We start from the raw sequence: 18,871 nt of genomic DNA on the forward strand, positions 1-18,871 counted from the left end.
TCATCAGTTCAAGTTTTTAATGTCAAACACAGTCATGGACAATTTTGTATCTCCAGTTCACCTCACTTGCTTGTCTTTGGACTGTGGGATGGAGCTCCTGGAGGAAACCTACAGAGACATGGGGAGAACATACAACCTGGGTATTGAACCCAGGACCTAATTGCTGTGAGGTGACAGTGATACCCACTGAGCCACCGTGCCACCCCGAAACATATAATTAATTTTATACACTAGTTAGCACTGGATGTGCCTGAAAAATACAGAACTAAATGATAGGGATGTAATGATACACTCTACCCGCGATGCGATGCGATTTACGATACTGCGTTCAGGATACGATTTTTTCCAGATTTTTTCCAAAAAATACTGTATTTGTGCTTATCTTTTATTTATCTAAATAATGAATATCCTTTTATTTCTAAGGTAGTTACAAACTGCTGCACGTTTCCCTTTTTGTGTAAAAAAAATCCCACATTAGGTAAATAAATGAATAATACAAATAAAGTATCCTCACATAAATCAATTTGACTGGACAATTCCGAACCTGGCAACCCTGTACTGACGTCAACCAGGCGAGATGAATAGCGCCTGTGCCCTTTGCTGCTTAAAGTGAATATCAATTCATTATACATGTAAACCGATTTGAATCGTTACACATGTGAATCGATTTTCTTGTGGTGCATCATTACATCCCTACTTAATAATGTCCACATACTTTTGGCTAAAGAGTGCAATTAATATGATTTTTACATGCGTTTGCATTGGTATAGGGGTGAATATTATGACTTAAGTGGGTTAAACAAGACCAATAGGGTCTAAACAGTGCACTATAACCGTTATTCCAACCTGAATCATGAATCAGAACTATTGCTGTTGGTATTTTATTCCTAGAAACTGGTGTAATCTGTAGTTGTGAAAGAAATTTCTTTGGAATAATAGTTCGGGAGCACTCATACGTCCCCAGTGAATCACATTCTGTTGCTAAATTCCTGATAAACTGCACTTTTGTTCTTTAAACTTTAATCTGATAAGACAGGCATGCTTGGCAAGAGACAACATAAACGCTGAGGGATTGTGGCTCGGCTCCTTTAGGAAGTAAGCGAGAGAAAAACAGGTTGAGAGAAGATGATTGAGATGGCGGAAAGGATGACAGGGACTTGTCGTCACGTTTCTTGAGATAGCTGCTAAAAGGGCCAGTTGCATTCACAGCCTCAGTTATCCGCACGTCACAGCATTCGGGAACTCAATCTACGTAGACGTTCTTATTATTTTTCTTATTCTCGTCGTAGTTAGGTTTTTGCTCACAGCACTGCAGATGCGCCAGCACCATAAACGCTTAGCACGGCTTGTAGAGAAGGGAAGTCGAATGTGGTGCTTTTGTTGGCTTCAGACACTGGTTTGTGACAGCCTGGCTGTTTCCATAAAGACTCATTGCCAACAAAACAGACCAGCCTAAGATGTGGTGTGAGATTTTGACACTTAGGACGTGCTGTTTTGCCGTTAGCTTGGTGTGCTGGTTTCATTGCTGTCCTTGCACAGTGAGGGCTGTGTTTGGAACAGGTGCAGCATAATTAGCCTGCAATGGTTGAAATGATTAGTACTAAAATGTGAGTCTTACAAACAGAAGCTTGACAGAGGACACAGTGTTACTGCAGCTCTTAGCTGGAATCTTTTGCATGTAGTCCATTTTTTTATTAGAGATCAACCATTTAAGTTTATTTTTTGACAATATACACCGATCAGCCATAACATTAAAACCAGCCCCTTGTTTCTACACTTGCTGTCCATTATATCAGCTCCACTTACCATATAGAAGCACTTTGTAGTTCTACAATTACTGACTGTAGTCCATCTGTTACTCTGCTTGCTTTGTTAGCCCCCTTTCATGCTGTTCTTCAATGGTCAGGACCACCACAGAGTAGGTATTATTTAGGTGGTGGATCATTCTCAGCACTGCAGTGGTGGTGTTAGTGTGTGTTGTGCTGGTATGAGTGGATCAGACACAGCAGCGCTGCTGGAGTTTTTAAACACCTCACTGTCACTGCTGGACTGAAAATTGTCCACCAACCAAAAATATCCAGCCAACAGCGCCCCGTGGGCAGCGTCCTGTGACCACTGATGAAGGTCTAATAGATGACCAGCTCAAACAGCAGCAATGGATGAGCGATCGTCTCTGACTTTACATCTACAAGGTGGACCAACTTCAAGGTGATCCACTCATACCAGCACAACACACACTAACACACCACCACCATGTCAGTGTCACTACAGGGACATGATGAGTGATCCACCACCCAAATAATACCTGCTCTGTGGTGGTCCTGTGGGGGTCCTGACCATATAAGAACAGGGTGACAGCAGGCTAAAAAGTATGTAGAGAAACAGATGGACTACAGTCAGTAATTGTAGGACTTGTAAGTGCTTCTATGTGGTAAGTGGAGCTGATAAAATAGACAGTGCGTGTAGAAACAAGGTGGTTTTAATGTTATGGCTAATCAGTATATATAGACACTTATTACTTTGAAGGCATGTAAATTGTCCTCACTTTGCTTGATAAATTGGATTTAAAGCTTGAGTCAGCTTAGGAATTATTCTCTTGGGCAAATGGATAGTGCCTTTGAATGCCAACAAGCTAGCAAAGACGGTCTTACTGTGGGTTTGTCGCAGTGAATGTACTACTGGCAATATTACAGAATGCCATTTGTAAAAATGATAGTGCTACATGCCAGCGACTGTCTCGTCATCTATACTGGGATCTGCCAGTGGGAATAAATGATGTTACACTTGTAATACTAATACACACTGAAGTCTGCAAAGCATCTCCTGTCTTTTTTTGGCAGACTGAAAGAGGTGGACACTATGCTTGTCTCTATACACTAATTGCCATGAGGCTGTTCGGGATCTCATTTAGATGCTTATTGTTGGTGGCCCAAATGACACTAAACAGAAGCGGCCTGTCCTCTTTGCCAAGGAAGTTCACAGCGGCCTTTGTGAGGTGGGAGTGATATACAATCAGCCCTCTCTCTGTGCCTTTCTCACCATCCCTCCTCTCCCCCTGGTTTATTTAAAGAGCCATTCGTTCTGTATCAGTGCTCCTTAGACACAGTTGTATTTAGTATAGATCATATATAGCAGTGGCAGCCGTCTGCATCCCCTTCAGTGGTCACTACAGTTTAGCTATCAGGATGACTTTCAGCGTGGCACGTACGTGACCTCAGGCTAATTAGAGCCGACAGTTTTGTTGATTATATTTTTGTCTTGGTCTGAGCTCAATTATCCACGTCCTGTTCACCTGCTCTCGTTAGTCATATACATATCATGACACAAAATACTTTTCAGTTTTAATTAATTAATGAGTGCTTCATATACAATAACACCATTAGCACATCCAATTAAATCGTGCTTTGTTTTTTCCAATGGGTCGAAAATTGGAAATAAATAAGCCAATTGTTTCCACTGTGTTCCTCAGAGATTAATTATGGGCTCACTGGTTAAGCCATTAGCATGCATTAGCATTGAACATTAGGTCTCCAGGGAGAGATTATTGGACTCTAAGGGTTAATGTTTCTGTTATCAAGAGTTACTACTGGGGGATGTAAATATTTTAGATTGTTATTGTTAAAGGCCACAGCTGTGGCTCTGTGTTTGTTCTTTTTGTTTTGGTACAGTGGACTCAGGTTAGCTACTGGGGATAATGTTAGATTTAGCTAGTAACGGCTATTTAAAGCAAATATTATTTGATTGTACTGACAGAAATCTTTACTGTTCATGCTAAACCATTAAAACTTACAGAATTCAAACTACTTTAGTGTATTTTAAAATTCAGTTGTTTTCATGCCTAAGTAAGTAAATACCCTAGTAAACAGGATAAATTAAAGTATTTACAGCTGTGCTAAATTGCATATCATTGTTTATTAGCATTTTAACATCATGTTTTACACTTTGGTTACATTAATGACAGGAACGGTAGTTACTCATTACACAAGGTTCATCAGTTCACAAGGTTATATCAAACAGTCATGGACAATTTAGTATCTCCAATTCACCAGACTGCACGTCTTTGGACAGTGGGAGGAAACCGGAGCACCCGGAGGTAACCCACATGGACACAGGAAGAACATGCAAACTCCACACAGAAAGGACCCGGACCGTCCCACCTGGGGAGCGAACCCAGGACCTTATGAAATTGCATATCAAATTGGTTTGTTAAACATACTATTATGGTTTTGTTTAAGGATTGGTAGTAGTATTAATAATAATAATAATAATAATAATATTAGTGATGCAAACTTAGGTAGTACACAGGGCAATTGTAGGTTATCAGTTAAGGTACTAGAGTAGAATCAAAATATTATATGAATATAATTATGAGTGTAAAAGATTTAAAAAAATCTTAAAGTTTCTTTAATAAGAATGTTGGCATTAAAACCTTAGTGGTTAAGGTACTGGACCAGTAATCAGAAGGTTGCTCATTAAAGACCCCACCGTTTTGGGCCCCTTAGTAAGGTTTTTATTTCTCTATCATTGGAATCGTATTCAGTCACAACTGTAAGTCACATTTAATGGTGAATGTTTACAGTATGCACTTTACTATGCACACAATTAGCAATAGTTAGCCTGCATACTAATTATGGAAAGCTAACTGTCTTTCTAAGTCTTTCTAATGATTGCAAATGTGAGCCACATCAAGTCAAAAAGGCTGAGCTGCTGGTTTTCAGCCAGAAGGTATTAGTCCCAAGTAAGTGAACTCCGACTATTATGAAATCCATTAGAAGATTCCTGCTTACAAATATAGACTGTTGCAGTACAGTTGTTTATGTCATAGCATAAGTTATAGCCTGCTTTCACCCAGTTCTTCAATGGTCAGGGACCCCCACAGGACTGCAGTGACACTGACGTGGTGGTGTGTTAGTGTGTGTTGTGCTGGTATAAGTGGATCAGACACAGCAGCGCTGATGGAGTTTTTAAACACCTCACTGTCCCTGCTGGACTGAGAATAGTCCACCAACCAAAAATATCCAGCCAACAGCGCCCTGTTGGCAGCGTCCTGTGACCACTGATGAAAGTCTAGAAGATGACCAACTCGAACAGCAGCAATAGATGAGCGATCGTCTCTGACTTTACATCTACAAGGTGGACCAACTAGGTAGAAGTGTCTAATAGAGTGGACAGTGAGTGGACACGTTATTTAAAAACTCCAGCAGCGCTGACGTGTCTGATCCACTCATACCAGCACAACACACACTAACACACCACCACCATGTCAGTGTCACTGCAGTGCTGAGAATCATCCACTATCTAAATAATACCTGCTCTGTGGTGGTCCCATGGGTGATCCTGACCATTGAAGAACAGGGTGAAAGCAGGCTAAAAAGGTATGTAGAGAAACAGATGGACTACAGTCAGTAATTGTAGAACTACAAACTACAGTGTGTGTTGAAACCAGTAGGTGGTTTTAATGTTATGGCTGATCGGTGTAGTATAATAGTATAATAATCTTTCTAGGAAAGCAAAAATGTGGTTGATTTCTTGACAACTGACCATCATTAGTTTACTGGTTCGTGTAAACGACAAGCATTATAGTGTTCCATCAAACTATAAAAATGGTCAATTCTTGGGTGCTTGGGTGGTGAAATGGTAAATTATGCGAACCCTTTATTGCTGGGATGCAGGGTTTGAATTCCCGATGGTGCTGTCAGCCAGTCTGGCATGTACATACTGACATTTGGCTATGTCCTTGGGGAAGTGGGGTAAGGGGTATAACCGAAGCCCTACGATGGATTGGTGTGTTAATGCATTGTGCCCTGTGATTCCGGGGGAACTGAACCCACCGCGACCCTGCCAAAGGATAAAGCTGTGGTACAAACGTGCCAGTAAGATGACAAAAAAGGGACTTGAACTATTTCATCTTCCTTAATAGAGATTTTAGTTGGTAGAAAACAGTTACAGGGGCTAAATCACATTCTTCGGTTAATTCGCATGAACGTTTTCACCCGATGTTAGAATGTGACAATCGTGATTGTTTACATACTTTATTTTTTAATTAAAATACCAACATGTCACGAAGCAGAAACTGACCAGACGCCCGCGGAATATAAATCAGGGAAAGTTTAATATAAAAAGGGCGAAAACAGTGTCCAAAACCAGCAAAAAACCAAAACAGTAAACGGAAGACAACAAGGATTATACAGGAGCGCAAACACAATCGGCAAAACGAGACACAAACAGAAGAGTTTAATTAAGATTCACTGAATCAAACACCGCTGAGCTGAATCAAAATACGGAGCCGATGAGCGCAATCAGGATTGGCTGGAAAGTAACGAATTACATTTACTCGCATTACTGTAATTGAGTAGTTTTTTGTGTACTTGTACCTTTTAAAGTAGATTTTACAGCCTGTAATTTTACTTTTACTTAAGTTTTGTACTAAGAATTGTAATTCGCTACATTTTAAATCACATCCGTTACTGAGTAAAAAAATCGCGACTGGGAAACTGCTGCAGTGAATTCTGCGATAGGGAGTCGGATCTTTTGTCTCGGTTCCTTTTAAAGAGCCGAATGTATGTAACGACTCCCAAATGCGCGAATCGGTTCCTTTATTTTGGCTTAAAGGGCCGTTCAATAGAATCGAATCATTCTACGATACATAATAGTGGTTAATACAGTTTGAAAGTTTTCTGGGACTAAAATGACACATTACACATCCTTAAATGTTGTATCCACCCCCCAAATCACAAGAGGACAAAATCAAAGCTGAGCTGAGTGATCACTTGATGCCCCCCCAGTGTAGATACTGATACAGACTCACTCAGTGGTGGAAACAGCACAGTACAGGCTCGTGTTCCTTTTAAGAAACCTGTAAAGAACTTTTTGTAGTTTTTTTCCTAATGTAAGGAGGTTCTGCTGAACATTATTTAAAATAAAAGTTGTTTGTGAGCTATTCTTAGATATAGATAGATAAGGATATAGATAATTTAGATCTATTTTGTTTTAATTATTGTTAATTATTGTGATATCGTTATTGTTATAAAGTTTGAGTCCCTTAAAAGGATAATTATAGGTGGTGCTGTTACTATTTTTGCACTTCTGCAGCCTTTAATTACAATGCAAAAAAAGAAATTTGAGTCTTATTTTAATTGCATTATACAAGAACAAAAAAAATCGAAATCGTAATCGACAATCGGGTAAATTTTAAAATAATCGAGATTTTTTTTTTTGGTGCAAAATCGCCCAGCTCTAGTTGGTGTATTAAAGTTTTATTAATGCATTAATGTAGGTATTATGACTGATTTGTTAATTATCGAATAATTATGAACATCCTTTATTCTGTCACTTGTAAATCACACTGCCAGAAGCTGTTTGGTACTCGAAACGGCAAGTTCTTTTCCACAACCTTTTGACATGCATTCACTTGCCCTCATTCACTAGTGTGCCAGTTATTTTGGTAAACACAGCCGCAACAAGCCCATTTCCCATCAGGACGTGTGAACTTCGTCCCTTACCCCTCCTCCAGTGTGTATATGGAAACAAATTAGTTTCCAGTAGAACATTCATAATCAGCTGTCTGCAGTGCAATCATGTACATTTCCATCCCTTTACGACTTGTTCTGCTTATTTAAAACCTTATTTTTCTCCTCACGTTCATGTAGACCTGTCATGTTATTCCTGTTCTGTATTTTTCTGCTTTATTATTATTCTCCCAAAATCCCCATATGAAAATCCTGTGTAATGAATGCAAAGACAATAGCAGTGTGGAAAAAAAGAGTGGCTTGGCATCACTGCTGAAAGAAGCCTACGGCACAGCAACACAGGTCCTGAGGAACAGAGTTCAATCATTGCCTGTGTTCCTGGATTGGAAAATAAATGAAAAAATTTAACATTTTTAGAAAATGATTTTTAAAGGGTTGTTAATTGTCAAATAGTGGCAAAATCTGCATCCCTATTATCAAGCTTATGACTCCCCATTAAAATATAAAACACAGCATCGAGTTTGCATGGTAACTCGGTGTGTAGCACTGTTGCCTCACAGCAAAAAGGTTCGATTCCCAGGTGGAGCTGTCCAGGTCCTTTCTGTGTGGAGTTTGCATGTTCTCCCCATGTCTGTGTGGGTTTCCTCCATGAGCTCCGGTTTCCTCCCACAGTCCAAAGACATGCAAGTGAGGTGAATTGGAGATACTAAATTGCCATGACTGTGTTTGACGTTAAACTTGAGCTGATAAATGTTGTATAACCAGTGATTATCTGTCTTGTCACCAAAGTGTGTAAAACATGACGCTAAAATCACAATAAATAAATTATGTAATGAAAAACAGCATAACATAGCAAACATGGCAGTAATATAGAACGGCTTCATCCATAACATTAAAACCACCTCCTTGTTTCTACACTCACTGTCCATTTGATCAGCTCCACTTACCATATAGAAGCACTTTGTAGTTCAACAATTACTGACTGTAGTCCATCTGTTTCTCTACATGCTTTGTTAGCCCCCTTTTCATGCTGTTCTATAATGGTCAGGACCCCCACAGGACCACCACAGAGCAGGTATTATTTGGGTGGTGGATCATTCTCAGCACTGCAGTGACACTGACATGGTGGTGGTGTGTTAGTGTGTGTTGTGCTGGTATGAATGGATCAGACACAGCAGAGCTGCTGGAGTTTTTAAAAACCTCACTGTCCCTGCTGGATTGAGAATAGTCCACCAACCAAAAATATATCCAGCCAACAGCGCCCTGTAGGCAGCGTCCTGTGACCACTGATGAAGGTCTAGAAGATGACCAACTCAAACAGCAGCAACAGATGAGCGATCGTCTGAAGAACAGAGTGAAAGCAGGCTAAAAAAGCATGCAGAGAAACAGATGGACTACAGTCAGTAATTGTAGAACTACAAAGTGATTCTGTATGGTAAGTGGAGCTGATAAAATGAACAGTGAGTGTAGAAACAAGGAGGTGGTTTTAATGTTATGGCTGATCAGTGTATATTAATGTGTAAAAAAAAATAGGGATGTAACGATGCATTTGTGCCACGATTTAAATCGATAATTCAAGTAAAATGAATCGATATTCACTTTAAACAGCACTTGCGTCAGCCACCTCGCCTGGTTGCCAAATCGAGCTTTATCCAAAATGGGTGAAAATTCAAAGGTTGCGGTGGTGATTTATGCCTGACTTGGCAACCCTAGAACTACACAGTACTAGAAAAAAGGCGACCGCAGGTAAAGATGTGGAACTTGAGGATGCCCCCTTCTTTTTCAAATCAGAAGTGTGGTTTCCTCAAGACCGAAAATGAAAAAAGATAATGGACAAAACAACAGGATACTGAACTACACATAGCGCAGCGAACATGATAAAAATATAAACCGGCACCACAGTGAGAAGCTCCGGTCACCCCGCGTAAGCGAAAATCATTCATAAAAGGGCAAACCACGCTGACGAGCGCATTTACATGAGGTGCGTTGGTATTTTCGTGGCAAAAGATATGAGGCCATTTTCAGTAGTTGAAAATGAGAGATTTCGATTGCTGGTTAACACACTGGAGCCTAAATACTGTACTGCATTCCATCGTGCCTGCACTTTACTTTACAGCACTTTACCAAGCTTGGAAGAAGCACAGGCAAAACCTTAGTTCATTTATTTGAGGTTACTTTCTTTGTTTGTATTATTTATTTATTTATTATATAATGTGGGATTTGTTTAAAAAATTTCATTTGTTTTTTACACAAAATGTGAAATGTGAGGGGAAATGTGCAGCATTGTTTTTGGTTTTGGTTTTTATTTAGATAAATAAAAGCTAAGCGCACATACATTATTCTATTTTATTTTTTAAAGAGAAATAATAAAAGGAAACTTTGTCATTTGTCTTTAATTTCATTTTGTTTAAAAAAATCGGGAAAAAATCGTATCGTGAACTCAGTATCGTGAATCGTATCGTATCGTGGGTAGAGTGTATCGTTACATCCCTAGTAAAAAAAAAATATTATTCAGATTAGAATTACCAATTGGCAGCTCCTTACCAAGCACCCAAAAAATAACACCAATTACCTACGAACAACCTTGAAACCACCTCATACACCCTAGCAGCTGATGTGGATACATTAGCAACAACCTAGCGATAGTACCATAGAAACCTTCTAGTAATAACCAGAGCATAGTCTTGGCTTTAAACACCTCACATAGCACCTGAACAACCATAGGAGCCACTTAGCAAATACATGGTGACACTGCAGCAACCACTTAGGACAGGGTTTTTCAAACTTATTATTGAGCGATCCACATTTTATCCATGATTTTTTCTGCGACCCAGACAACACAAACAATGCATCAAAACTAGGCATGTCCCGATCACGTTTTTTTGTTCCCGATCCCGATCTTTAATTTTGATCCCGATCCGATACCGATTCTCAAACCGATACTTGTATTTTCTAGATATTGTCTAGATAAGAACTAGATAATACTGTTCACACAGTGCACACTTCAAGTACATTACAGTTATTCAAATTAATTCAATGTACATGTTTAACAACTGAATAGCTCTGCAGTGCTGTAGGAAAAAAATTGCCTGCATCCAAGCTATTGCTTAATGTTCTTTTACAAAATAAAAGTAAACAAACCTAGTGCAGCATTGTAGTAAAAATGAAGTGAGATAATTACAGTTTCACTTTGAACTTTATATTCAAAGAACATAATTCTGTTTAATGCAGTGATACACTCAAAATGAACAAAAATCTCCACTCACAAGTGGTGTAGCAGCTTAACTTGAATATAAAAAAACAAATAAGTTACTTAACAGCATTACAGTAAAACCTGAATACCAAAATAAAATGGAAAGTCACTCTTTTGTTATGAAGGAAAGCCAGTTCTGAAAGTGCTTGTATTGTGACAATGGTTTGATGGACGGGTCTACGCAAAGTGAGTGTGTTTTGACCCTTTGGGGCTTCCATAGTGCATGGGATAGCGTGCTCGGCTCTGGCTGTCCGCTATTCGGAACAGAATAAGTTAATAAAGTGTTATGCTCCCGACAATTGGTGAATATACCGTGTATTTATTTATTTATTAAGTGAGTGCATCACTATGACACTCGGTTACATAACTAAGCCAATCACTTGTCTTGTAACACGTAAACTCGTAAAAGCTGTATGTTATGGTCCTGAAGTTTTCATACTCGGATTAAAAGTTATTGTTTTGTAAACCGGAGTGATCCTCGACTCACACACCATATAAACAGTAAAATTCTACAGTAATGAACGCAGCTCTGCTACTACCGCCTCGTGAAACGCTCGCATTGCAGACATTACACTTCACTGTTGGAATTGTTTCACTTTCCAATTTAAAGTATTTCCACACAGCGGACATGCTGACGTAAAACAAAAGATCGGGTTATGATCGGCATTAGTAAAGCCGATTTCCGATCAGTTAAAAATGCCTTGATCGGCCCCGATCCCGATCTGTGAGATCGGATCGGGACATCCCTAATCAAAACGAAACACAAAAAAATAAACTTGCTTAATAAAACTGGTGGCAATCTGGTCCCACTGTGGTTTACAAGATGTAATGTAAAGCCTCCACAAGGGGTGTTTGTGTACAAGTTCATTTGCGTTTAATTTTGTTTTAATTATTATTTCTCTCTGTGACCCACCCAAGGGTTACTACCCTTAGGATACTATAGCAGCTACTTAGCAACACCCTAGCGACAACCCGGAATACACTATATGGCCCCAAGTATGTGGACACCTGAGCAAAAACCTGGGCAAATAAGATGGAGTTGGCACTCCTTTGTAGCTGTAACAGTCTTACACTCTTCTGGTAGACTGAACACAAACATTTGAAGTGTGTGTATGAAATTTGGTGGCTATCTAATTAAAGCATTTGCTGCAGCTGCCAGTTGATCAGCTGTATATACGGATGTTTTGTTTATGTAACAACACGCCTCAATTAATTTCTAGATTTGCTCTTTTTGTAGATGTTTATGTAGCAATATCTGTTCCACTCGTCTCTTCGTGTAAGTGTGGAGACTTCAATGTCATCATCGATGAATTAGCATTTGGTCAGGCTTCGTTGCTCTGATTTACCAGATGGCTGTGTAGGGAGGGTGCATTTCTCACACTGATTTCGGAGAGTACTGCCAGCAGCATTGTGCAGCCAATCAGAGTAAGAGATTTTCAGTTTGTCTCTCTTTCCACTCGCACTGAATCATGCGTGGAGTGTAAGGAACAAGTGTAAAGTGTTCGTAAGACTATAAGTGTTGTTTAGGAAGCTCTTCTTTCTTTCACCCTCCATGTTGGTTTTCACAATGTTTTATAATGTGGTTTTCAAAATGTTCAAATTATTTTGCCTTCTTTGTACCAATCTAGCTGTCTGCCTTCATTCTTTTCTGTGAGGTGATAAATGGGGAGGGAGGGGGGGGGGCAGCTGACAGAAAGAGCGTAACAAGCTGGGCAGAGGCCATGACAGGCATGCCTGAAGGCCTTTATTGTTGGTACTGACTGAAGTGCCTGACTGATCTGCAGTGACACAGCGGGAGCTGGTGGAAACCTGAGTTTGACAGCAAAATTCCATCGTCTATCTTGCTTGCTCCCTCTTCACTGTCCTTTAAATTAAACCTTTTACACTTCAGCACTAAGTCTGTTCTCAAACCCTGATTCTGATTGATTGAAACCACTATCAGATTTAATTTGGGCTCATTATAAAGACAGCGCTTGTTGTATTTTGTATATAAACAAGGCTGTAAAGAATTGTATTTGGGACAAACACTGGTTTAATGTAGTCAAAGTAATGAGAGATAGACTTTTTAAAGTACATTAAAGATTTCAGCTAAGTAGACTTGATTAAATAAGTAACAGGAATAAGAAGTCGACTCATTAAGTACTCATTATATAACTACTAGATCAATTAGTGCAGTCCTTGAAACTAGAGCTAGCTTTGAATCGCCAGACATTAATTAGTTGACTTGCTCATTTTTTAAGAGCTGTATATATATACACTCATGAGCCAAAACACTATAACCACCCCCAGAAATGTGCATGGCAATGCTTATTTGGAAACAGTTGTGCATGTTATGGTCAGGGACATAATAATGTTAGGCTGATGGTAGTTACTTGTAATACACAGGTTGATGTTTGATAAGGGCCAAATCGTTAAAGCCAAAGGATGCTCACAAGTAGTCAGCAGTGGTCTGAGGCGGAACAAGCCACACCTGCTGACAGATTGTTGGGCGGCCAAGACTCGGTGATAACAGAGAACTGACCAAAACAAGGCCTACTTGGCTCAAATTGCAATAATTGTAATGCTGATGATGACATGAACATTGCATCAAACCATATTGCTAAGGCTCTACCTAATTTACGGCCGTGAAAATCACATCACGGACTGTGAAATGAGCTGTTTCCCGTGTAATATGTAATTTGCTTTTATATTCAAAATTGAAGGTTTGCGTTTACCAATTTTTTTTTCACGTAGCATCTGAAATATGAGGTGCAATATGTGGCGGTCCTAGCAATCATACGGCAATTAAGTTTCTGTGGTGTAGTGTGCTGACAGTGTTTGATGTGTGTGTTTACGTATTGAGTGCATTTTGTCCTTTTGGGGATTTCATAATCAATGGAGAATTGTGCTTCTCTACACACGTGATCATCTCTGGTCTGCACCTCAAGAGAACAAGCCTGTAAAGTATTTTTGCTCCTGATAATTTGTCTATGTACAGTTTATTTATTTCTTTATAAACTCAGCAAATGCTCGGCTACAATAGCAATCGGTTAGACAAAATGTCCAAGATGTCGAACTCTAAAGCAGCTAAAAACACAACTTGGGTAACTGAGTTTGGTAAACTCCCAACCAATTCTGTGGACGCAGACAAGAATTTTTGTCTTGCAGCTATTAGGGTAGGCGATGCTGTGTATTGTTGTCTCCATTTATTCTATCCTTTAATTTATATATATTATTCAATGTCTGTTTATGCCCAGTCCTGTCCATTGTTAAAAAAAAAACCTACAATAAGCACACAGGACTGGACATTTTAGTAATGGAAGTAGGTCAATTGGTCTGACAAATCTGTTTCCAATACAGTCATGAACACCTGGGTGTATGTGCATTTTTTACCCATGTAAAAGATGACACCTGGACGCACTGTAGGACAAGCCATCTTGCAATGTACATAAGTTAATGGACCTGCTGTGATGTCCTGGTACCAGATGCCATAAGACTCATTCAGATGTCCTTCGTTCAGAGGTCCTATGTTTGGCTCCTGTATGTGTGTATATATAATTACATTAATTACGTAATAAATGGTATCCAAGCAATTCGGGCTATATACTACAGTGCACTTCACTCTTCATGAGACGTGCAGATAATAGAAAGCCATTTATGCTAATAAGAATCTGAGTAGTGACAGCAGATATAGCCTTGGCTCAGATTCAAGGAGTCATTTGGATTGAATGATATCCGGCAGTTCATTTTGACAGAATGTAGTACTCTAGGACTTGAAGAGACTTGAAAAGAGCACAAATGCATACTAAAAAGGAGTCAGTAATTTTTTTATATTCCAGAAGGCCATTTCAGTAAGTAATTCCAGTCTTGTTGATGAATGTTTCTTTCAGGGTTTTAAAACCAATAATTGGTTCTGTACACACCTGCACAATATGAGTCTGCTATTCTATCTCGAGATAGGCAGACAATCTGATTTAAGCTGCTCGCCCAATCTAGAAACCAGAAATCCAATCATTCAAGCCACGTTTGTAGTTCTACACATGCTTCTCAGTCTGATTGATTGAATTTGTTTTAGAGTGGTTTTTGCGTCATTCCTTTTTTTTGCCGCATACATTCTGTGAAAAGACAAAGCCTTATTGTAAAACACAATTCATCATGGAACATTTTTGTTGGTTGCAGGTTGACTTGCTTGATTTTGCCTTCTCTGCCCTAAAGCCTAGGCATTAGCATAACACTAAGGCTGGCAGGAGTGAGAGTGAGTGCAGTATGAACAGACAAATCAGATTTGGTCAATTGTTATTTGCAGTGCAGACAATCTGTCTATAAATTGGATTTCATAATGAAATCTAATTTGCCCTGCAGTCTGAGAGAACACTTACCCAGCATTTACTCTAGTGGGCAACAAGTCGCTGCCCTGTGTAGCTGTTACTTGAACTGTGGCTTGTTGCACGAACACACACACACCAGTACCCACAATCAAATCAGAATTGAAAATGCACTCTAATTACTCGTATTACTTTAATTAATCCGAATTAAAAGTATTGTTGATTTGTGATATAAGAAATGTAACTTTACATGCATAGACCACTGAAGTCGTGCGTCATTCTGTAGTCCTCGTTATGCCCATATTTGGAGACCCGGGTCTAACTCAGATTTCCTATGGGAAAAATGAACGGGGCTCTAACGCATCCTGTGCTAAATAAACATGTTCAGAACCCTATACGTTTTGTCCTGTGTACATTTTTCTCCTGTACTTCACTGGATCCTCTGAATTACGAGGTTGTTAAAGGGTCATAATACTAATAATGCTACACGAAATCTAATGCTACTGCACATTGATTAGACGTCACTAAAACTACACCAATCAAATCAAAGGAACGAGCGGCTCGCTGTTGTTGAGTACAACCAAAAGCGTAACACCCGACCGTCCTTGCTTTCTACTTTAATGTAGCTAGCTACTAAAAATATCAACCAAAACTTGTGAATATCACTGCACTGTTACACCGGTGAATCGCGCTGCTTCGTGCGGTTATTTAAGAGGCTTATAAAAGAAAAAAAGAGAAAGAATTAAGAGGCTTCCAGTTTAATGACATCAATTCAGTGCGCAGTAGCATTAGCTTACATGTAGCAATATTCATATTTTGACTTTCTAACGACTTCATAATTCAGAGGATCCAGTGATAATAGACAGAAGAATCTCCATAAAACAAAACGTAACAGCTTTGGAACATTTTTTATGACTACAGGATGCGAGAGAGACAATTTGCGAAATCTCCATTCATTTTTCCTATTCAAAATTTCTCTTAGACCCGGGTTACCAAATATGGGCATAACAACATGGCGTGGCCTACAAAATGACGGCACGACTTCAGTGGTCTATAGACCTTGTCTGGTTCCTCTCAAGGGTTTTTCCTGTATTTTTAAGGGAGTTTTTTCTTGCCACTGTCGCCCTCGTCTTGCTCAACAGGGGTTTTTGGTCTGTTGGTCCTGGATTCTGTAAAGTTGCTTTAAGACAATGTCTATTGTAAAAAGTGCTGTACAAATACTATACAAATTAATTTGACTTCACTTCTCTGAAAGTTTGACATGTTCTTGCCATGTCTATGTAGTATTTCAACAGGTAGTCCTTATTTCTCCTACCCTTTAAAAAGTCATGTCTCAGGCTTGCCACCCTGTCCAGAGTGTATTCCTTACTTGCAGGCCCACTGTGATCCTAATTAGGATGAAACATATACTAAAGGTTTATGGAAAAGAGTCCTAATTTGAGGCACTACTTAATACTCAATAATTGAATCAAATACACCAGTTTACAAATTGCATGAGGGTAGCCAACTATTAACTCTTTAAAGGGGGCGCTCAGGGGGCACAGTAAATTGCACTAGCCAAATACTGCTGGAATCCAGGGTTTAAATCCACAGAGGTGCTATTGTTCAGTCAGGCGTCTAAATACTGACATGATTGGCTATTTCTGGGAAGGGCTGCTTTTACTGCATTGTAGACACTAATTGTGGGGGGAAATGGGACCCACTGAGACTCTGACCAGGAAGAAGTTGTGGTAAAAAATGAAATGAAAAAAAAAAAATCATCAGATCATTTTGGAGAAATTCTAGAGGTTGATCATGTGTGTCCCATCTCTAAAATATCACAAATGCAACACAAATAAGCAGAATAGTTGTATTTTCTTATTAGATGGCATCATTACAGAGGTCTCTAGGTATTTAGGTCTGTAAAACAAAACACAACAAAAACCAGAGTGAAGATTATAGTGAAGAGTGAAGATTGGTTTAACAGAGTTTTTGTTTTTTCTGTGTGCAGGTGCTGGAGAGTCTGGAAAAAGCACCATTGTGAAGCAGATGAAGTGAGTACATTTATTTTTCTTTTATATCTTCATTTCCATTCCTTTCCCACTTTCTCCAAAGCCAGTTGCAATAAGGTAGAGATAAAATTCAAATGAAAACAATTTTTTTTTTTTTAAAGGTGTTTAGAAATACTCAGTGTTTTAGTTTGGTTTCTCCTATATTTTGCACATGCCAGTCAAATGAGATGAATGAATGAGGGTGCATTACGACTTGGAACATTGTAAAATGTTAAATAAATAAATCTAATAAGGTGATGCTGTCATGATGAAAAGGAGCATTTATAAAATGCTTAGTTTACCATATGGTCTATGGATTACTTGGGAAAACCCTTTTCAGTAAACACTGTTTATCGCTGCATCTACAAATAAAGGTTACTACTGCACCGAGGAAAAAGCTGTTTATCAACAGCATCCAGAAATGCCGCCTACTTCTCTAAGCTTAAGCTTATCTAAAAAAAGACTGACAGAGTAAAAACATGTGCTATGCTTTGAGGAGTTTACCTTTTACATTTTTCATTTGATTTCATCAACCGTTTTATCCTGGTCTGAGTTGCAGTGGGCCCGGTTTCACCAGGAAACACTGGGCAGACATATTAATAACTTTCTGTTTATGTTCTGACCTGCTATGCCTTTCGAAATGTATTATTGCTTGTACTTATGACCGGAGTACCTTCTTTCAACACTGATAAATGTTTATTATGCATTTTATTCATGTCGACAGTAAGCTATAGGGCTGCAACAACTATCTGACAAAACTGATTATCAAAATCATTGGCAACAAATTTCCTTATTGATTATTTGGTCTGTTTTGTGTTCCATACTAACACGGCCAAATATGAAATTGATGATTATCAGCTTATCTTCATCTCAAATGTATTCATGGTTCATACTAACATGCACTATTCAGGGTAAAACAGTACACATGTAATGTGTACTATGTAGCAAAAAAAAAAAGTCATCTTCTTGGTGGCTGTTAGCAATAGCGCTTTCAAGTTTCACCCACTGCAAGAGCTCCCACACCCCTAATTACATGAATTTAATGGTACCTGCGAGTTAGGAAAGGAGCATTGCATTGGTACAGTCGGTTATCAATTAAAATAAATTGGCAAAATTAGTATCCCTTTTTCATCCCTTTTTATATCTTAGATTTTTTTATGTGTAATATATTGTTCTTTGCAATGGGCATCTGCAGCAGTATAGTATACTAGCCTACTGCTTCTGAGATCTGGGGTTTAAATGTCAAGTGGGGCTCTGTTGTCTGAAACAGCCAAGCCGTTTGGGGGTGCACTTGTTGGTGCGCTCTCAGTGCCAGTCCCAAGCCCAGACAAAAATAAAGAGGGTTGCGTCAGGATGTTCACCCAAAAAGGAACAGAGTTTTTTATTTTAAGTAAAATAATATTACTAGGTGGTGTTTTGCTTGCTTTGAGGGACGTTTGAAGGTGTTTGTGTAATTCATACCAGGAAGGATGTAAATAAATAATAGTATAGTATCATTAGTATCAATTTAGTAGTATAGATAAGACAGATAGTATCATTTATCAATATTTTTATTTACTTATATGTTCACAGTGGTGCAGCAGGTAGTGCTGGTATTGCACAGCTTTAGGCATCTAGGTTATCTGGTTACAGTCTGGGGAGTTTGTCATGTTCTTCTTCTTTTTTTCTATTGATTTCCTCCAGATTTAGTATAGCCAAATTAGTCTTCCACTGCTTTAGATCCTGATTGCGTCCAAGGATGGTATATTCACCTGTCCCATGCCCCCTCCGACACATGCGCAGTCCCCCGACCCCTTCTTTTTTGTCCGCACCTCG

The 18,871-nt window shown here is 39.1% G+C and overlaps 1 protein-coding gene across 1 annotated transcript in view; it reads left to right on the forward strand.

Annotated features, from left to right (window-relative positions):
* Positions 1–18,871, forward strand: part of gnai2b (guanine nucleotide binding protein (G protein), alpha inhibiting activity polypeptide 2b) — a 109,084-nt gene that overhangs the window by 55,691 nt on the left and 34,522 nt on the right. Inside the window, exon 2 of the mRNA XM_062997529.1 lies at positions 17,017–17,059. Within this exon, the coding sequence (XP_062853599.1) occupies positions 17,017–17,059 (43 nt within the window). The remainder of the gene's footprint in view (positions 1–17,016; positions 17,060–18,871) is intronic.

Source organism: Trichomycterus rosablanca, chromosome 6 (genome assembly GCF_030014385.1).
Source record: "Trichomycterus rosablanca isolate fTriRos1 chromosome 6, fTriRos1.hap1, whole genome shotgun sequence".
NCBI classification, from domain to species: Eukaryota; Metazoa; Chordata; class Actinopteri; order Siluriformes; family Trichomycteridae; genus Trichomycterus; species Trichomycterus rosablanca.